Consider the following 22586-nt stretch of genomic DNA (forward strand, 5'->3'; position numbering starts at 1 on the left):
AAATTGCACTCGAAATGCACTGGGCGGACCGGACAGCCAAGTCGCTGACCTTCACAAAACAATTTTACTATAGCAGAGGGTCCTTGCATATAAACTAAAGAAAGTTCACAGTAGGAATAATATCCTGAGGCTTATAGGAACTGATGGTAAAGCCAGGTACACAGAGACAGACGAAATGCAGGAGCTGGTGAACCACCATAGGGCAATAAAGTCGGGACACCCTACATCACTCGCTGGCCTGCCCAGGTATCTCCACCCCATCCACCCTCAAAATAAAGCTCAGCTGGAACCGTTAGAATCCCTGATTACACCAGAAGAAATAATTGAAGCCATCAAATCCTTAAAGAGCACTGCACTGGGCCCAGATGGCTTTATGGCAACATTTTATAAAAGCTACGCGAGCATATTGGCCCCGCACCTGATGGTCCTATTTAACTCCTTCCTATCCACAGGCTCCGTCATGAAGTCTATGGCAGAGTCGGTCACAGTCCTTATCCACAAGCCAGGGAAAGACCCCGAGCAGGCTTCTTCCTATCGGCCGATAACCCTAATGAACAATGATGGGAAAATATTTTCAAAGGTACTGGCGGGTAGGCTGAGAGCGACCCTCGCGGATATGATCGATCGGGATCAGACGGGATTTATACCAGGGCGGGGGACACATGACAATATATACGGCACACGATAAACCTCATTGAAAGTGCCTGTAGGAGGGGAGAGGGAATGGCCGTAATATCTTTAGATGCACACAAGGCCTTTGACTGGGTGGACTGGGGCTATATTTGAAAGGTGCTGGAGAATTTTGGGTTTGATCCAAACTTTACAAAATGGGTTATGGCCAACTATCGGAACCCCACCACGCAACTTCAGGTTAATGGCACCAGATCTGAAACGATAATTATAACTAGGGGTACACAGCAGGTGCCCCCTAGTTATCTTTGCTTTATCCATGGAGCCCTTTGTGGCCAGAATTCAGCAGAACCTTAGGATAAAGGGGCTTAAGATGGGGGTCATGAATGTAAAATCGCCCTATTTGCGGACGAGATCCTGGTTACTACAACTGACCTGGGCGCTTCCCTTGGGTCTTTCTGGAAGGAAATCGAAGACTTTGGGGTGGTCTCTGGCTTCAGGGTTAACCTAGATAAATCTACAGCCCTTGCAATCAACCTTTCCAAGCAGCAAAAAGCAGACCTTGGCACGCTGATGCCAATTCCCTCATCTAAAAAAAATCCCTCCCACCTATACTTAAGAAACTTCCTGCAGCTATTTAGTGACCTCCGGAGTGACCTAAAGCACTGGGAGCACCAGGATATCTCCTGGTTCGGGCGCATCGGCACTATAAAAATGAATTTAATCCCCAGGTTGTTGTACCACTGCGCAGCACTCCCGATCCATATTCCAGACAACGAGCTGCTCTCCCTGCAGAAGGAAATACAGGAATTCGTCTGGGGGGTTGGGTTTATGGGGGGTAGCCCAGAATAGCAAAGAAAATCATGATCCACAGAAGGGCATTGGGAGGTCTGGGAGTCCCCGATGTAGCGAGGTACGCCCATGCAGCTCAACTTTCCCCACGCATATACTTGGTCCCAGATGGCGACCAGCCGCTGTGGAAGCAACTAGAGGAAGCCTGGTGCTCCCTGGGCTCCCACACTTGCCGACCATAAAAACCCAGTAAAAAGGGGGCCCCCTCACTGCAACTAGGCTAACCATCAAGAGCTGTAAAGCCACAGCACGGAAATGGGGCACCCGGGGAACACTAGGCTCACTGACACCCATTTGGAACAACCCTGAATTCACCCCAGGAAACCCACCGATCGGCTTTGGGCCATGGAAGGAGGGGGGATTACAGTCGCAGATTTTCTGGAAGGCGGCTCGCCCATAAACGTTTGAGAGATGCAAGGAAAAGTTTGGGGTGGGAGAATCAGAGAGGTTCCACTATGTCCAACTCCGGCATTGGTTGTCGCACAAAGTGGTCAGGGAAAAGGGGTCTAGAGACCTAACAGTGTTGGAACTATCCCTATTATCTCAAACCTCCAAAGAAAGAACCTCTGTGCTTTTTTTGCCTCCTCTATAGAACTGACCCCTCTAAAAAAGAAAGATACATGCTGGACTGGGAGAGAGACCTAGGCCAGGAGCTGGCTGTGTCGGAATGGGGGAAAATTCGGTCTAGACTACATAAAAGCACGCAATGCCTCTCGAACAGGGAAGGAGGTTATAAACTCTGCTACAGATATTATATCACCCCAGACCAATTACACAAAGCCAAGCCCAAAATTCCGGCAGACTGCCGGGGAGGATGCTCAGAGCGGGGCACATTGTTCCATATGATATGGTCCTGTCCGAAAGCCGAAAGATACTGGAGGGAGGTGGTTGGTCATATCAAAGAAATAACTGGCCTGGCCATCCCGTGGGACCCTGGGATAATTCTCTTGGGAGAAACAGGGGGAGGGGAATTCCCGCTCTCGGGACACGTCCCTCGCCTATGCACCGACTTTCTCCTGGCTGCAAAAGTTGCATTGACGCGACTTTGGAAAAACGCAAACGGCCCCTCGATTCCACTATGGTGATCGAAATGTTGGACGATAGTTGTAGCGGAGAATGTCACGCAGCGGTCGAAGTGAGCAGGAGCGCTGGGGAGCGGTGCTCTTCTACTTTTTTTAATTAAGTTTTACTGTTCCTATACTTTTATTTTAAAAAGAAACTGTTCCAGAAAGGTTTCCTTTTAAAATAAAAGCGCAGGAAGAAGTTGAAACTTGCACTTTCAGTGCACTGTACTTAACATTCTCTTAAACATCAGGCACACGTGTTTGGAAGTTTGTATTGTGCATGGGAGTGGGCGTTGCAATGGGGTTTGTGGGGAGCAGGGCAGGCCAGCAGGGAACATAGTTCCACTACTTCTTTTCATACACTTCGACCACTGAGGTCACGGCAATCAGCTCAGGACTTTTGAACAATTTTCTTTTTTTAAATCTCTCTTTATTAGTTTTCCATTTCCATAACAAAGAATACATCAGGCAATGCCATTGCAACCTTACAAACAGAAGAAGACGAAGAAACAAAACAGAAAGAAGAAAGGACAAGCAAGAACTCTCCACAAGAGAACAAACCCCTCCCCCTCCCCACCACCCAACCACCCAAAAAAAAAAACTCCCACCAGGTTCTCGATGCATGCAACAGAACACACCCTAATGTCAGGAATTTCACCCACGATACAATGATCTGGACAGTCTTCATAAAGGCAATGAGCCAGTAACCAATAGGCCCACATACGGCAGAGATACCAAGCAAAATTATAAAACCAATAAGCTTCAACTCCTTTCTGGGGCGCCATCCTCAGTATCTTGCGGCGAGAGGGCATCCTCAGAGACCGACTCACAAGCCATATAGCTCCTAAAAGAGTGCCAATAGTCCTTGGGCCGACTACTAAGGGGGAGTGTTTGGTTGTATTGGGACTCCCTACGCTCATTCAGCGACATACAGTTCACCTATTGATGTATTGACGGGTCCTTAGGAGACCCCTATGCTCGTGCCACCAGGGACTTAGCAACCGCCGAAGCCATCCCAAACAGTTTTCGATCGCTGCTTACAGGTAAATCCGCCCAAGACAGCACCCACGTTTCTGGAGTGAAAGGGATCGTGGTCTCCAATACCTGCCCCATCACCTCAGCAACTGCACCCCACAAAGACTGGACCTGGGGACAGGACCAAGCTACATGGTAAAAATCAGCAGGGGAATGACGACATCTCTTGCACTGCAATGACCGAAGGGGAAACAGTTTATGCAAAGTCAGAGGGGAATAAAACAATAATGCCTCGTAGCATCCTGGGTGTGAGGGGGGGAAAACGCAGAGGCATGGACAACCTGACCCACCATCATTTCTGGAGGGCTAACTAATACAATAATGCCTCGTAGCATCCTGGGTGTGAGGGGGGGAAAACGCAGAGGCATGGACAACCTGACCCACCATCATTTCTGGAGGGCTAACCCTGACACGAAGCTTGAACCGCTATGATATGGTGGTGAACAATGCACTGTTGATGATGTTGTTGTGTACCTATGCTGGAGAAAAATGTAATAAAATGTTTTGTGAAAAAAGAAAATGTGCTGCTTTGTTCATCACCCGCAAGGAGTGATGCTTCCACGTAAACCCTTCACCGGGCCCTGTGCTTGCCTCCAATACTAGTTGATAGAGCCTTGGAAAAAGTGTGGGATTGTAGCAGTAAACACTCACTGGGATATTTGCAGACCCACAATGCTTGGCAAGCAAGGCATATTTAAATGCCTCAACATATGATGTGCATTTTAAGAATGCCATGACTCTGCATGTACACAATTCTTTCGCAGTGCATAAAAGATTGTTTGCAACATACCCCACCCTTATATCATTGCGTAGGATTACACAAGTGCTCAGTGAAGCTATTTTTGTATAGAAGCGAGTTACCATATAATGTGTGAAGGTCTATGCCGAAAGGAACTCTGAACACTTGGAAACAATGCAGATTGTGTGAAAAGCATTCTCCTGTCTGAATATCTGGTGCCCTGATACTATGGACGAGTAATCCCAGGCATAGTCCGTACACATTATTCCTTGTAGGCTAAGTAAATGATATTGCAATGTTGCTCTCTACCTATAGGGTAATGTTAGTAATGCAAAAGTAGGAGACGATGAGCATCAAATTTGTCTTTTCAAAATCTTTAGAGTCAAGTTAATATGTGAGTTTTATAATGCGTTAATTTACAATAGGGCCACTTCAAAGCACTTGTGTGACATATGTAAAAAGAAGAGGAATTATGGGATAAGGTTACACATCCAGTCAGTATCCGATATTTGAGTAGTTCGATTATATAGTGTGGGTGACGCTTTTGGTAAGGCACGATGGGTAACCGAATTTCTGGTGCATGAACGTTATTCATGTTACAACAAACATAAAACAAGTGGATGTAGGTACACGTCTGCTGACCTTTCGCAGAGCCAAGAGAGGAAGGGTCAAGGTTGTCCGGCAGTATCTTAATGTACTCTGGGGCAGAAGTTAGAGTCATAAGGTAAAGTGTGGTAGAGTCAGGTTTAGGAGTCATGGGTGGGGAGGGAAAATCTTTGGGTTCGATTCTTCTGTTCATGGAGCCAGTTTTTCATATTAGTTTTTAACCTCTTGTGTTGTATTTTGCAGTTAGGGATTTTAGGTGCATAGTAGTGTAATGCAAATTAGCAGAATATCAAGCCTTGTTGCTTATTTTAAGAGAATGAAAATGTCAGGTAATTGCGGTGGTTTGTGCATTATTAAATGTTTTTGAATAGGTGAGAATTGTCTGTGTGCACACCTAAAAATCTTCTGAGCAGCACCCAGAAGGAAGCTGGGAAAGTGCACATGCGCCCAGCTTAGGGGGGGGAACACTGCGGCTGACACAAACACAGCAAAACTACCCACACTCGCAACCATCAAAATAAAACCTAAACCTCCTCATGCCCCGGTCTGCCACACCTGAGCACAGCCTCTCTCAACAGAGCAACCAACATCACCAACCGAAATCCTGTCGTGCCTCCAACCACCTAAAACCAGTTCTGAGAGCACAACAAACACAACAGACAGACAACAAACCACATTGCAACTACACCTATATCTCACTATAGAATAAATAAAAAGGATGAAAAGATAGAAAAAAGACTTAACACAAATAACGCACTGAAACAAAGGTTAATGCCAGGAAGCAGAAAGTTAACATGCAGACAAGGGTGAGTTACTTCCTTGTTTACGTGACATCTTATATATAACTTCATTTTTAACTATTAATACACTCCATGCCACAATCTTCCACACAAGTGCTTTACTACTTCATGACAAATACTACTTGCTCCTCAGCCGCCTGCACGCTAAGTGCTTTAATGTCTCTATACTCCCTGACATTAAACAACTCCCAGCACACCAATTGCTTAAATGCCAAACCTCCTGTGCACCAAGCACTGCATACTACATTACATTTATCTAGTTCTTGTGGCATACATTTCTACACATCACATGCTACAAAAAAACCTCCTGCACATTAAGCGCATAGACCACAAAATTCCTGCACAGCAAGTGCTTCCAATGCTACAGCCCCTGCACTTCAAGTGCACCCAATGCTACAAAACAGCTAACATTGGTCTCTTCTAACAAGTAAAAGTAACTGCGGCAGACAGAACACATAATCTATAAAGTACCCAAAAACCAACTAGAACTCCGTACAACACTAAACCACCACTTTACTCCATACATTCAACACACGCCTATAAGGTTATACACTTCCAATCAATTCCACAAACCAACTTGAGACTATCACCTCACCCCACAGCTTCAGGCTCACCACTTAGGGGCATCCATTTTAACAAGATATGTATGCATGGTAAGAATGTAAATAAAAGTCTCCCGAAAGTAGTGGTGATCAGGCACTACTCTCCAATAACTTCAGAATAAATAATACACCCTAACCTATGCTTCTGCTGATTGTGTACCATCACATTCTCCCAAAACCCATGACCAATATTAAAACACATTCCTGCTCATGGTATCATTAACATACATGTTCATGGTGTACCAATCTACACCGTAACCCTATGGTCCTGCTGACGGTGTAGTAACTTACCCCCTAGCTTCTTATATATACTCATACTGTATTCCTCTACACCCTCACATGCTCATGGTGTACTACTCCACACCCTGACATTTGTAGCTTGCTCACGGTTCACAAATCTACACGCCAAGACATATGCATCTATTCTTCATGGTGTACTAAACTCCACCCGAACATGTGCATAAAGCCTATATAATTCCTCATTACTTATTAATACAACTAACTCCACTTAAGGGCATGACATTTCCCTTAGTGTACATAACTCTTTGCATGCCCCAACACATACAACATCATGACATTCTAAAAACAGGTCACTACCACTGATCTCACACACAACATCATCCCAAAGTACACCGGTATCCGAACAGTAGTCTACGGGAACATATTTTTCTTTTCTCTGCCAGGGTAGCTCAACAGTACCCAAATCTCTGAACGCACCTTGGATTACTGTTCCTCGTAACATCTGCAAACACGCTGGACTACTGAAGGTAGTCCGATCCCAAAACTTTATAAATTGACCACTGAGAACAATAGAATGCTGCGCCATAAACCCAGGTATGTCATTTCACCAAAATGCCTCGGGTAGCGGAAGTGACATCACATGACCCTTCTTCTTCTTCTTAATTATCGAATGCGTGGGCGGACCCACGCAGGCGCTTCCCCATCCTAAAGGATGATGTACACCAACCCCACCAATCAACACACAGGCCACACTTCCACACAAACCACCAGCTACCCAACAACAAACAACCACATCCCCCAATCCAACACCACCAGCCACCCCACCGCAAACACACACCCCCCACCACTCAAAACACCACCCAGCGAGCCCCGGAGACAGGAGCGCAGACCCGCGAGACCCTGGCCCGTACGCCTACACATGCGCTTCAGGCGAGGCACTGCGCGCCACCGCCCACCCACCGCGACCAACCCGAGCGACACCCACACTTCCACACGAACCTCCAGCCACCAAACCACAAACAACCACACCCCACCAATCCACACCAACAGTCACAACACCCCAAACTCATACCACCCAGCGAGCCCGGAGACCGGCGCGCAGACCCGCGAGACCCCAGCCCGTACGCCTACACATGCGCTTTAGGCGAGGCATCGCGTGCTGCCACCCACCCACCGCGACCACCCCGAGCAACACCCACACCTCCACACAAACCCCCAGCCACCTAACCACAAACAACCACCACCCCCAATCCCACACCAACAGCTACCCTACCGCAAACAAACTCCTCCCACCAACTCACACCCCGTCCCCAGCTCTGCCAACTACCCGCCACTTCCAAATGCATACACCAACCACGCAACACTTCTCCTCGACCTCCCCCTAGTTTCTCCCTGTCTATCACATGTCCCTTAACCTCTAATAACATCACAGGAAGTGATGTCATTTTACCCCGCCCCAAGTGACACCACAGGAAGTGATGGCACATAACCTTTCGTCCCTTGACAAAACAGGAAGTGGCATCACATAGCACTGTTCCTCGGTAAACTAAGAAACATGGTTATACCACTGTAATATGATATACATTTCATACAAGAACGGATCACCATATGTAGCGTTAATATCAGTGTGTATAGGCCCCTATTACCAAATTACTGTGAATGGAAGTATTTGCACTTACCTTGGCTTGCCTGCAGTTACGGTCATCTCGAGGTTCCGGACAAGGCAATAGAAGCTGCTCCTGCTTGGTGTTGGTGTGCTCCGGCCGTCTTGCTACCAGTCCTGTGCCACAGGATGCAGAAACCTGGCATAGAAGTAAATGGCAACGCATGGTCATGGTCCACAATTACACTTAAACTAATGCAACATGCACCTAATGAAAACAAAAAGAGGCAAAGCAGCATGCAGCAAAGTACCCCAGCAGTGAGCACTTAACCCACTGAGCTATCTTACCAACTATATATCCTTAAATGTGCATACCACATTATTTGGTAATTTGTTGGCTATGGGGGTAACGTTTCTTATTAACATAACACTTATTATTAGAGTTCTTAGAAGCAGCAGGGATATGTGTTTCTTCAGCCACTTGATTAATAAGCAATGCTCAAATCTGTTCCTTGCATCGAGGTCCTGTTAGAAACAACCTGTGGCAAAGCCAACAGGTATGGCTGTGTCTAGTTATTAGATGGGTATTTATCGGGCACTGATACTAGATGCCCGTGTACTCCAGAAATGTCCCAGCTGCTACTGTCCCATAGATAGGCAGTAACATTGCGGCAGTGCCTAGAACTGCCTGCCCGTGCCTACACAAAAGCCAACACTGTAGGCTTTGCCAATGCTTGTTTTTTTAAATACATGCTGCTTGTGTCTGGGTAACATGTACGGCTCATGACGTATAGAAGAACATGCTTAATTATTACGCAGATCTCACATGAGTTCTAAAGCCGCCAAGTGTGCAATATTAGTATCACGCGTAGCGGCACAAAGCAATCCCCCCATTATACTATAGTGATTTTCCTCTGAGCCCCTCTAAATCTAAAATGTGGTGCATTTATTCGCTATATGTTAACGGCTCCCTCGCACATAGAAACGGTTTCAATGCCACGAAGCCGCATTTCTCTGGGGGAAGGAAGGGCAACTATTTGAATCCTTAAAGAGTTTTTAGTACTCCCTTTTCTGTTACACACTTTCATATATAGGGGTTGATGAGGGATGGGGAAGTCTAGCACCCTCTCTCCCTCCTACTAAATTCAATACACGGAAGAAAGCCAGAAAGCGCTTCATCACCCATTCTATTTCGGACAAATTCCAAATGGACACATGATTGACAAATATATCGGGAGGTATCCTCTCAGCTAGCAATACCGCCCGAGGAATATACAGACCTATCCATGTGTGGATGAAGACTCAAAGGTCGTGATTAAGGATGCCTGTATGGACAGCTTGGACTAGACACCAAGAAGCCATGTTGCTGATGTTGTTATAGACACCATGACATAGCAGCATTAGACATTAAGCACACGTGCCAGCCGCACTTTGGGACACAAACACACACTCGAATACATGAAGAACACAAGCGTACAGTTCTGTAGTTAGTGGACAGATACATACACATATTGTATTGCTTTATTATTTTTGCCATTAGCCAAACGCAGCAACAAAGAAAGTGCAAGAGACAAGAAATCCTGAGCACAGCTTGCAGATGCTTAAATGCAATTATTCCCATGGAACTGCAGGAGCACCTATGTGACCTGACAGGGAAACGTGTGACTAACCCATGGAAACATAGTATAGCATGGACACAGTAGAAATCACATTATAAGGTTTAGGAAAATTACAGCAAGCTCGAGGCCTCAGAGCAAGAAACGAGCTTAGCTGATTCAGGCTGCACAGAAAGCAAGACGTGCGAAACAGGACTCACAGCCAAGGCCAGCAGATACAGATAACATTCCAATCCACAGACGACAAAGGGACAAGCTGCAGAACGACTAATAAATCCTCATAATTCAGAGCTGCACAGCTCAAATTTGGGGTCTCTGAACATGTGACACGGCCGAAGCAGACAATGCACAGCGAGCAGCTGTGGGAAAGGAGCACTGATCCAAGGCCAACAGACACAGACAAGTATGCAACAATGTGCTACAAGAGTTGCGCCGATCAGGAGAGTACTCTCATGTATTAAGGTGGTGTACAAAAGTTACAATGCAGACACAGTCATTCTTGTTACCTTGAAGAGGTACACAGAGAGCTGAGAACCTTTGTGGGTCCCAGGCCTGGGGGGCGTCAGCTCTAGCCAATCACAGTTTAGTACCCTAGGGGTGGGTAGCAACGGGCAAGAACCAATGGTAAGTCCACCACACTGCAACATTGTTATAGCTAGTGACTTGGGGATGGGACCAGGCCAGCCACCTGACATGCGAGAGCCAGTAGAGTAACATCTACATAGTACACTATAGGTTGTATAATACTCAATACCCACAAATGTGCAATGCCGACAAGTCCAAAATAAAAGGGGGTTGGGGACTACCAAACCCCATGCACTAGGCTAGTAACCTACCATTAGAAAATAAGGCTCATTTGAATGCAGCCCGCCAAGTCAAAAGGAATTTCGGGAGTGGCACTGCAGACTCTGCTCACAAACCTTTAGTAAATGCTGCTCATGTGAAGGCCCTGCTTGATTCTACGCAGCCCGCCATGTCTAAAGGAATTTCGGGAGTGATATATGATGATATGATATGTCATTTATAACGCATCTGTACACAAGTGTTTCTAGGCGCGACAAGACAAGGGAGGGAAGACAGAGGGTGGCCAAAACAAACCATCTTCCTAGGCTTTGTGTCATTCAGATTGTGCAAGTGTGATAACGCAAAGTGCAGGGGGGGAGAAGGGGGAAGTGCCAGGGAGAGGGGAAGGGGGGTGCAAGTCGGGCAGCATTACTCTCCGAGTACGTGCAGCCAGGGCAGCGCAGCTCTCACTAAGTGCAAGGAAGCTGGGGACTGTAGGGTTACAGTTGCAGCCCCTAAGTGCACAGTAGGCCCGGAGGCAGTGCAGGGGCGACTGGTCATGGAGGAGCCGGATACCCAGTGAGACTCTGGGGGTTGCCAGGCAACCAGTCAGTGCAGCAGACAGGTAGGTCAGCATGGGAGAGAGGGAGAGAAAGCAGAGGTGAAAAGGAAGGTCTTCAGCTGCTTCGGAACTTCAGGTGGTCCGGCTCAAGTCATAAACCTTGTGTCCTTTCTCTCTCCATGCACAGCCAAACCATCTGGCTGTATGTATTTACCTTACCAATGAGGAGACTTGAACTAGCAACCTTGCCACTGGAAACCAATGCCCTATCCTAGGAGCTACTAGGACCTCCATAGCGAAAGCACAGGCGACAATGTAAATCATTCATGAAAATATCCTTGAAAACCATTGACTAAATCTGCCGACACTAAATCATCACAGAAACCATAGTGGCCCTCACTACCACCGTGCGCCCATGAAGGAAGCCCAGTACATGAAAGCAAAGAAGCTGCAACGAGCATTGCTATGCACTGCAATCGCTCGGACCATGGGTTTCGCCCATAACGGGACACACATTCATACTTTTTTTGGGAAGGATGGCTTTGAAGGGCCTTGACTAACATAAATGAAACGCAGTTCACCAACAATTTACACTTTTAGACCAGACACAGACAGAGGTAGTCATCAACGTATCCCAGATTCTATGAAGGACCGTGCAAAAGTGGTCTTCACTTTTCATCACAAATGAATCGCATTAACAGAAAGCATTACACTTTAAGACAATACACTGCCAGTGTTAACAATTGTTATAGAGGTTGTAATTACAGTAGCTAGGTGAAGAAGTTGTTCATGCAAAACCCATCAACTCACTATTGGGCAAGTTTGTGCCCTGTTACTGCACAGCGATTTGTAATTCTACAGACTTTTCCGTATGGTCAAAGCCATACACCTTCACCCCTAAAATCCCATATGAGCAAGCAGACTCTGCCACTCACTAGACATAAGCCAAGTTACCCACCCCCACGCGACGGCTGGAAAAATCAGCAGCTCTGCAGCCATCGCCTCGAAAAAATAAATAAAAACATTCCCCTTTGCCGATCGAGCATACCTCCATGGCTGTGTATATTGCTGCATGCTGGGCACCGTCCTGCAGAGCTTGATATCCAGAAATCCAGTGGCACTGCAGTCTGCTCACAAAGCTCCTGTGTGCAGAACTGATGGTTCATACTGCAGTGCCATCTACTGGCAAAAAGAGGATTTTTTAAAATAAAGAATTACAGTGACAATCCTGCGTAAACTGAACGCATTTAAAAGTGAAATGTGCCGTATTGGCAAGAATTAAATGCGTAAAAAAGGCCTAAAAAGCCCCTTATCTGGAGGGCTGGTCGCAGTCGATCTCTTCACCGTGTTAGGAGTATATTGCTTGCGGGTAGTACGCACAGGCACATTTATGCTTAATACCTTGCAGGGTTGTGATGTGTTGGAATAGTTCATTGGTGAAGTGAGTGCCTTTGTCAGACCGCAGGACCTCACACACGCCCCATCTCGGGAAAACTTCCCTGACCAGAAACTTGGCCGCTCTAAGGTTGTCAGCATCTGAACAGGGCCCTGCCTCTATCCACGTAGAGAATGGGCAGACAATCACTATCATGTAGCGGTATCCTTGGCAGACTTGGATCATATCCACGTAGTCCACGTGGAGATGCAGAAATGGCCCTAGAGGTTTTGGTATGGCTCCTCTCACAACTCTGAAAGTGTGCCCTGCTGTAAACTGCTGGCAGGTCAAGCAGTTACATTTGAAATTAGCTACATGTTCATTCAAATTCAGACAAAACCACGCTTCTCCAATGCATGTAGCAATTACCTCCTTCCCTGTGTGTGTTGGATAGTGCAATTGTGCTAAGGCAGTCTTCAATAATGCAAGTGGCATGACCACTTCCCAGTGTTATTCTGTCACCATAGGGCATATGTCAGAGACATGGAGCACCCTCTCCTTACCCATAGCTCCTTCTCCTCTTGGAGAGAAGCTTCCTGCAGCTCCATAATCTGTGTCTCTGGTAGTACATTGTAACCTTCCTTCATCACCATGTTCCTTACGCCTCCCTGAGCTCCTTGTCTCTCTTTTAGTACCCACAATTGCCCAAAATATGCTGCACATTTTGCCTCATAATCTGCTGCTTCATTTCCTCTTGAGATACGGTCTTCTCCTTTTGTGTCGGCCTGGCACTTCACTAGTGCTACCTTTTGTGGATATGCAATCACCTTGATCAATCTGTCCAATATTATCGCATGCTGCACTGGGGTCCCGTCTTCTCTCCTGAACACTGTCCTGAGCTATCGCGCCAGTCCTGTGTGTACTGTTGACATCACGTAGGAAGAGTCAGAATAAATGGTCACCTCTTTCTCTATGCTGTTTTCTAGTGCTAATATGAGAGCCACTAGTTATGCCGCTTGTGCTGAATAATCGGATGGTAGTCACGCACTTGCAACCACCTCACTTGTCCCGTCCGCCTTCAGTCTTACCACTGCAGGACTGGTACGATGGCTCAGGAGAGGGTTCAGAAGAGCAGACGGGACTCCAGTACAGCATGCACTTTTACTGGGCAGACTGATCAAAGTAATTGCTTATCCAACACAGGTAGCAATAGTAAAGTGCCAAGCACACACTGCAGGGGAAGATCCTATCTCAAGGGGAAACGAAGCAGCAGATTCTGAGGCCAAGTGCACAGCATATTTTGGGGAGCAGTGGGAGCTAGGAGGAACCTCAAATGCACCAGGAATATGGCACTCAAGGAGGGGTACAATGTGCTACCAGAAACGCAGATCATGGAGTTGCAGGGAGCTGCACCCAAGGAAGAGAAGGAGCTATGGGTAAGGAGAGGGTGTTCAATGTCTCCCACAGATGCACTGTGGAGACAAGATAACACAGGGAAAGTGGTGATGCCACTAGCATTATTGAGCACAGCATTGGCACAATTGCACTATCCAACACACACAGGGAAGGAGATCATTGCTACACACATTGGAGAAACATGGTTCTGTCCCAATCTAAATGAACATGTGGCTGAATTTGTGAGCACCTGTTTAGTTTGCCATCAGTTTACAGCAGGACATATTAAGGGTTGTGAGAGGAGCCATACCGAGACCAGTAGGTCCATTCCAGCATTTACATGTGGATTATGTAGACATGATCCAAGTCTGCCAGGGGTACCGCTACATGATAGTGGTTGTATGCCCATTCTCCAAGTGGATTGAGACTGGGCCCTGCTCCCATGCTCATGCCCTTAGGGCTGCCAAATTCCTTGTTAGAGAGGTTTTTCCAAGATAGGGTGTGTGTGAGGTCCTGCGGTCTGACAATGGGCCTCACTTTGCCAAAGAAGTGTTTCAGCATATCACAACATTTTTGGGCACCCAACACAAGTTCGCCTGTGCGTACCAACCACAAGCAAACGGGATGTGTGAATGCCTGAATGGCCTCGTCAAAGAGTGCATAGCCAAGGCACAGCAGATTAGCAAAAATAACTGGCTGCACTGTTGACCTCTTACCCTGTTTCAATTGCGTAATAAGCCTGGGTCCGACCACCATTTAACGCCCCATGAGGTGGTGACTAGATGACGCATTCATCTTCCCCTGGCTTCTCCCACAAGAGCACTGAAAGACTGTGAGAATAGCACAGATGTGTTAGGTCAGGAAATTAATTAATATATTAATTCTCTGGATGCTAGTGCTTCTTTTATCACTTGCCAGATACGACACCGGGGAGGTCCAGAAGACAGCGAAGAGAACACAGACAACAGCGTACCACAAGAAATTGGACCCAAAAACCTTTGAAAGTTGGTGACATTGTCATCTCACACAACTTTATGAGGAGCTAGAATGCGCCTAGGTTCACCGGCCCACATATCGTGGAGAAAGTGGCTGACCGGGCTGTCAAACTAGAGGGTAAGACAGTCTGGAACCACTTGACGGACGTCATGCCCTACCTGGCAACAAGGTCACCTTGACCGACAGGGCCAACGTTCAGCACCTGGAGGAGCTACAAGCGTGTTCTGAACTTACACGACTAGGGAGACCGGGACATCCAATGGTCACGTGCTCCCGAGCAGCAGATGTAGAGACTGGAACACTTGTGGATATAGATTAGGGTACACTGTTATTTTTCTCTTCCGCACACACAGAGCCTAGTGCAAGTCTAAATCACTGTTACTGTTGTGGATATTCATGTTGCCCTCTACCCGTCACCCAGATACCTCCACCAGTCAATTTTTCCACACTGTGAGGAGACCTAGCAGATTCCGAGCCCGATCCCCCGAAGTATACTATCTTGCCTTTATAGAGTATTTGGCCCAGACTTAGCCTCAGCTTGAACACACTGATCACCCTGTCCGTGCCACTCTAAGAGACCCATCAGTAAGAAAACTGTGGGAAGAAGTGTTTGCCTTTGACGTCAGTGATTATTTGGTCCGCAGGGCTTAAGAGTGTTTTACAATACTAAAAGTAACGCATTTCTTCGTGCATTTAAGGCGGGCAACTATATGTTCAGGCTGCAAGGATCAAGCAGCGCAAGTGGAAATGAGGAAGCAACAAAGAACATTATTATTATGTTGTGCCTGTTATTTCCAAGTGGGTTGATGGGATTCGTATTTTGGTGAATATACCTTGTTGCTAGCACTACCTCTGTTCCCTCTACTAACATTTCCCTAAACCAAGCAGGTGGAACAACCATGTCAGGTGGACATGAGTACACTGCTAAGGTAAGGAGAGGTAAGCGCAGTGTTGACACAGACATGAAAGGGGTCGACATGTATCTCACTGACACTGCTCGAGTGTCTAACATGTGGTACAAACACATGACAAAACTAGGTAAGGAAACCACGGGGAGAGCTGTTATGTCTGCTCTTTAATCCCCTGTGCCATGAGTGCCTCCAGAACATTCATAGCAACTGAAATACCCGCAACAAGAGCACAATGCTAATGTATCTCTTGATGGTGCAAACACGAGGAAGGTTTCAAGGAAAGACTGCCACACTGAGATACATGTACAAAGGAACATTCCCGTATGAAGATAATTACATAAAGACATTAGACATGATGAACAATTATTGGCAGCTATATAGTACACAACTGATGGACTGGACAAAGGAGAGACAAAGACTATCACCTTGATGGAACTGCCATGTCCCTGGACAAGAGTGAGGGAGACAGGAGGAGAGCCTGGTTGTTGAGAAAGACCACAGATACTAGTGTATGGTCAAGTCTACACAAACTATGGATGGCAAGATGGAGTGGTGGAAAGCAAAGCACTGACACTAGCACAGTCGTCAGTGAACAAGGTACAGGAAGAAAACAACAAGTGCCTGAAGGAGTGGGAAGCAAGCGCAAAATTACTGACATGGTTGGAAAATTAAGCTGGTCCAAAGCCGATAATTTTCCTTAAGACACCAGCACTATGTTATCAGAACAATGGCGAAGTAGAAGTGGGCGAGAATATCGGGTGCAAGAGCGTTGAACAACTCACACCCATGAAGGCAGTGCCAACTTCCCGAAGATGGACAACAAAAGGAAGAAGTCACTCAAAGTGGCACCAGCAGCTAGGGGAGAGAAGGCAGAGAAGCGAGCAGGATTGAGCAGAGTAAAGAGGGGAGGGAATTACTTTTCAGAAGCATCAGAAACAGCACTAGACAAGATTCCAGCAGAACATAGGCTGTTCAGCACGACACAGATGTTCTTTGCATCAATAATACCCTCTGTGCAGACGTACACAAATGCAAAATGGTTACAGATCACTCACTGGGAGCTTATGGGGACTATTCATTTTTGTAACGCTCACCTGGTCTCCACGGGGGTGTAGCATGTGGCTGCACGAATGATGTCTGCTCTGGCGTGGCACTGCGTGGATGATGTTGCTTGCCGCGACTTCTCCCTTGCTATCCCCAAAGAGGCGTTGGTCTGCAAGATCGAAATAAGATATTAGCTACTGGGTGGGACTGGATTGAATCCACCTCCTTAACCTTCTGTTGCCCTGCCCCTCTTTGGTCTCACCTTAGAGTTTTGTGAGGTAGGCTCTCCGTCCTGCAATCTCTGGCAGGGGCGCAGTAAGCACATTCTGCCCGGATCTAGTTACTTCACTGATCCAGTGGGCTGTTGCTGAGTCTAGGAAAGCTGGGCCAAACAGGTAAGTTTCTATGCCAATGGTTGCTTGGTATAAGTGCTTGAAGTCTTTATTGCCCAAGTTTTGATCTGTGTTTTGTCTTTTCTTTCAGGGGCATCCTCAAGCGGATTTTGAATGGAGGATTGACTCTTCCTAAGATGCTGAGCATGTTTCTTTCAGGCGAGTAATAGCACGAGAGAGTGGCGTTGAATGCCTGAATGACTGTTTTCTCCTCCGTGCGCGACTAACCTGCTGTTTCTTTTCCTTCTTTGCAGATGCGGCGTTGCTCCGGTATGACGAATGGATGAACCGCTCCAACGTATTCCGGAAGAATGCTGACCCCGGGTGAGTATTGGATGCCAGAGCGGATACCTTCTTTTCAGCAAGTGCGGCGGTCCGGAGAACAGCTGAAGGTGAAACCGATGGGATGGAATGATGCAGGTAAGGCCTTCGTTGCTGTACTGACTCCTGTTCTCTTCTCTTTCTTCTCTCAGGTACTGGAGATGGATGGAATTTCTGAAAGGACTGCTGTAGCAGTTCAAGGACAGGACAGACACGGTGAGCGTTACGCTGCAGGAGTGCAGAATAGCGTGAAGCGTGTTCTGCCTGAAGGGTGTGGTTTAAATAGCCTTGTATGTAGTTCCACGTAAAGTAGTCCCTTAATCACACCCTGCCTTTCAGGCAAAGTAGTCCCTCAGCAATACCCTGGATATGCAGAAAGGCTCAGCCTCACTAGGCTGAGTAAGTAGTCCCATGCAATTCAACACTTATTATGAGCCTGGTGCCAACGGTGCCAGGACTGAGTCCAGGGGGTCCTAAGGCACCTTTTAGGGGCTTGATAAGCCCTTGTGGGTGCTTGTGACTGGGGTGGGCCCATCAGTTCTGGGGTTTTCAGAGCATGCATCATGACAATTCTACAGTGAATGGGTTCAACGCGATGAAGGAAGAGCTCAGAGCAATAAGGTTGGTGGCGCTCCAGAATAGGTATGTTCTGGACATCCTCACGGGTTTGGAAAGAGGAGTTTGCACAAAAATAGGGAGGTCCTGTTGCACATTCATATCTGCAAACGACGAAGATAATGGGACCCTATCAGATGGAGTAGCACAACTGGCACGGATGCATGCCAAGATGGAAGATGAAGCCAGGGGGACAGGGAAAGGCAAGAGCTGGATAGCGCACCTATGGTCATGGATGCCATCATGGCTGTAAGATGGACTAAAGGTGATAATGGGAGCTCTTGTGCTTGCAGCAACATCAATGTGTGGGATCAAAATCTGCATGGCAAAATGCAAGAATACGGCGGAAGAAGCAAATGAAAAGCAGATCCTGATGGACGTGAATATAGGAGGAACAAAGGACGCAATTGTGGCCGAAAGAGACAAGAAAAGAGGGGATTTTCAGTAAGCCTCTGAGAGCGAAGGCTAAACATCCCACGCTGGATGAATATACCAGAACGCCCGAGGGAGCCAGGAGTAAAGACAAGACCTCAGCAGGGGGAATGGCCGCTGTGAGCACAAACCAGAAGGTCCTTGAGGCAATCGCGGATTTGAAGGCGGCCTGGGAGTCCAAACTCCAATTGGCTGTGACGGAATTAAAAACGGCAATGGAGCTCCAGGTTGGGGCGGTACAGGAAGATGTGAACCTCCTCAGGCAAGATGTTAGGACTCTGGCGGAACGCATGGAGACCCTGGAGAAAGAGATGGGTCCTACTGCTGCGGACTGTGCTGCACACAAACACGAGCTACATGCCCTGATGCAACGAGTGGGCAATCTGGAGAGTAGGGCGGAGGAGGCAGAAGGGCGTGCTCGGAGGAATAACACTGTATCATTGGACTGCCAGAGGGGGCTGAGGGCCACAACCCGACGGAGTTCGTGGAAAACAAGCTGCTGCAGGAAATCACCGGGGGAACCCTCTCTCATGGATTTGCTGTGGAAAGAGCGCACAGGGCCCTGACAAGGAAGCCACCGCCGGGAAACCCGCCCAGGCCAATGATCGCCAAGATCCTCAATTATCGGGATCGAGAAAGAATCCTTGAACACTTCCGTAAAGGGGGAACAATACAACGAGGAGTGGCGAGTATAACGGCCTACCCGGACTATACCCTGCAGGTACAGCGAAGCCGCACAAACTTTGGATCGGTTAAGAGGAGATTGCGGGAGGCTGGCCACAAATACATGCTGCTATATCCGGCCAAGCTAAAGGTTTTTTACAAAAACAAGACATTGTTCTTCGAAACTCCAGAAGACGCCATGGGGTGGCTAGACATGCAGAGCTGCCCCCAAGAGCCAGATATTCAGAAAGAAGATGGAGCCGGACAAGACAAGTAAAGTTGTAGAACTGGTGGGACTGCGGAATGTGGGACTTGATTATAGTTATTGATGCAGCTGGATGGCAGGTACGCTTTGGCTGGTGGGAAACATGATCTGTGTGCACGGAGACTGTTGCGCGAGGAAGGAGCCTCCCAGGGCCGATCTTTATACCCCCATTTAGAGTTTAGTTAGGTCACCGTTAGTGAGGTGACACCCTGCTGGGTTCTCGATTTGGGTTGCCATGGGAGAGCCAAACGCGGGGATGCCTGAGATCCAGGGATGGAGCTGGGCAGTTAATTGGGTTGGGGTGTTGGGGTGTTGAAGTTTAAATATGGGCCTTTGTGGAAGTACTATTATCGGGAATCTGTTTGGTGTGGGGGGGGCTGTGTGGGGAAGGGAAGGGGAACCATCGATAGACCATGGGGGACCTTAAGATATTGACATGGAATGTTAGAGGGCTCAACAGTTACTTGAAGCGTAATAAGGTTATGTTGTATTTGAGGCGACAGAAGATAGACATCGCCTTGTTGCAGGAGACACACCTGACGAGTGAGAAGATGGAACTGGTGGGGAGGAAATGGAAAGGGATAGCGGTGGGTTCATCGTACTCTTCCTATGCAAGGGGAGTGCTTGTCTGGGTGGCGCCGCATGTCCCATTTAAGTTAACTGAAGAAATTGTGGAAGCGGATGGGAGGTTGGTTATAGTCAGGGGGCTGTTAGAGAACAAAGAAGTATGCATAGTGAATATATACGCCCCTAACCAAAACACGGCGGCATACTTTAAGACATTGTGTACCAAGTTGAGTGTGTGTGTGGGGGCTGCGGTTATTTGGGGAGGGGATTTTAATTGTGTTTTGAATCCAAGAGTAGACAGGTCGGATGGGGGGGCGGCCAGGTCCAGCCCAGCGGCTAAAGTGTTGCAGATGTTGTTAGTGGACTTTGGCTTGGCAGATGTGTGGAGAGTGAAACACCCTGTTAAGAGGCAATACTCGCACTATTCGGCTCCACATCAGCTACACACGAGGCTTGACTATAGCTTTGCCACCCCGGACGTGGTTGGGGAGAGTATTCATATAGACTACAAAGTGAGGGTTCGCTCGGATCACTCGCCCCTGGTCCTCGGGTGGCAGTATTGCCCCCCAAGGGCGCGAATACCGATGTGGCGCCTCCGGGCTGAGGCGCTCAAAGACCCAGTTTTCAGGGAAGACATAAGAAAGGAGATTGTTGCTTACTTCGAGGTGAATACTGGCATTGTGCAGTCGGCGGGCACTTTATAGGAGGCCTTTAAGGTGGTGATGCGGGGGATTGCCATCGCGAAGTCAAGGGGGTTGCTGGGTGGAGTTATGGCTGACCTACATGTAGCTGAGATTGAACTGGAGAGAGAGCTGGATGGAGGTGGTGCGGACACGGAGGTGATACTCAGATTGCAGGAAAAGTGCGCGGACCACTGGGACAGGCTCTGTACCTTAAACTACAAAAAATATATAGAAAGGCAACATGCGAGAGGAGATAAAACAGGCCGGCTTTTAGCGTGGTTGTATAAGAGCGAAGCCTCTAGGTCCCCGATTCTAACTATAACCAGTGAAGAGGGCGAGACGGTGGATACTCAAGAAGGAGTAAATAGGGCATTTGCGGAATACTATACAGCTTTGTTTGGGGATGATGGGGGGAGCAGCCGAGAAGAGATTGATGAGGTACTGGAGGACATAGGCCTGTCCAAGGTGAGTGACGAGGAGAGGGAGGAGCTTGATGCACCGATCACTCTTGAGGAATTGAAAGAGACTGTGAGGCAGTTGCCCACCAGTAAGGCCCCGGGGGCAGATGGATTCCCTAGTGAGTTCTATAAAATGTATGAGGAGGAGGTGCTCCCACCCATGCTAGAAATGCTCAACGAGGCGTTTGAGGTAGGACGGTTGCCGGAGTCACTTAGGGAGGCGATTATTATACCGCTCCCCAAGCCCAATAAACTGGGACATAGTTGTGGCGCCTACAGGCCCCTGTTGATGCTGAATCAGGATAGTAAGATCCTGACAGCGGTTTTGGCCAACAGAATGCGGAGAGTGATCGGTAAGTTAATTCACCCAGACCAAAACCACAATCACAGACGACTCCACCATGTGGTTGAATGGGGGTGCAGTTATGACGGCGAAATGGCGATTGTGGCATTGGACGCAGTCAAAGCGTTTGATTCTGTTAAGTGGCCGTGGCTGCTGGCGGCCTTGCGAGGGTATGGTATGGGGCCAGGCTATATTAAATGGGCTGAAATTCTATATAGCGAACCGCTAGCCAGGGTCCGTACGGGTGCAGTGGTGTCAGAAAGATGGCAGCTGGGCAGAGGCACTCGGCAGGGGTGCCCATGGTCCCCGATGCTGTACATTCTGGCCCTGGAGCCCCTAGCAATATACCTCAGGCAACAATATGAACCAATCGGCATCGAGGTGGGAGGGGAGAGTCATCTCATATCCTTGTATGCGGATGATCTGTTATTATATCTAAAGTACCCGGAGGAGAATCTTCGGTATGTTTTGGAGGTGATGGAGCGGTATGCCAGGCTGTTCGGTATAGCGGTGAACCCTCAGAAATCATGCCTATTCCCACTAGGTAGTTACGTGGGAAGGCCTGTAGAGAGGTTGCCTGTGTTGCAGATTCCGTGGGCGGTTAGTTCCTTCCGCTACTTGGGAATAGATATGTATCACTCGATTGCAGATGAACACAGGCGCAACACTGAAATAGCCATGGGAAAAATCGGGAAATGCATGAGGTTTTGGGCGAGGTTGCCCCTAGCGATGATGGGCCAAGGTGCTATGCTTAAAATGGTGGTCCTGCCCCGACTTTTACATTATTTCAACAATATCCCTTACATGATCCCTAAGAAGTTTTTAGTTAAGCTGCACAGTATGTGCAGAGAATTTTTGTGGTATGGCGCCCGTAACAGAGTTGCATTATGGAAGCTGCATAATTTCTATGAGAAAGGAGGTATTAAACTGCCTAATTTTGAGGCTTATTATGTAGCGGCACAACTGCAGTATGTGGCGAAGTGGCTCTCTGATG

At 47.7% G+C, this 22586-nt stretch overlaps 1 protein-coding gene across 1 annotated transcript in view; it reads right to left on the reverse strand.

Annotated features, from left to right (window-relative positions):
• LOC138491765 (tripartite motif-containing protein 59-like) overlaps positions 1-8507 on the reverse strand; it is a 148867-nt gene extending 140360 nt beyond the window's left edge. Inside the window, exon 1 of the mRNA XM_069618466.1 lies at positions 8248-8507. Coding sequence (XP_069474567.1) covers positions 8248-8403 — 156 coding nt within the window. The 5' untranslated portion in view covers positions 8404-8507. The remainder of the gene's footprint in view (positions 1-8247) is intronic.
• Positions 8508-22586: the final 14079 nt, after the last annotated feature.

The sequence above is a fragment of the Ambystoma mexicanum genome, chromosome 10, assembly GCF_040938575.1.
Source record: "Ambystoma mexicanum isolate Mex_15411 chromosome 10, UKY_AmexF1_1, whole genome shotgun sequence".
Taxonomy (NCBI): Eukaryota; Metazoa; Chordata; class Amphibia; order Caudata; family Ambystomatidae; genus Ambystoma; species Ambystoma mexicanum.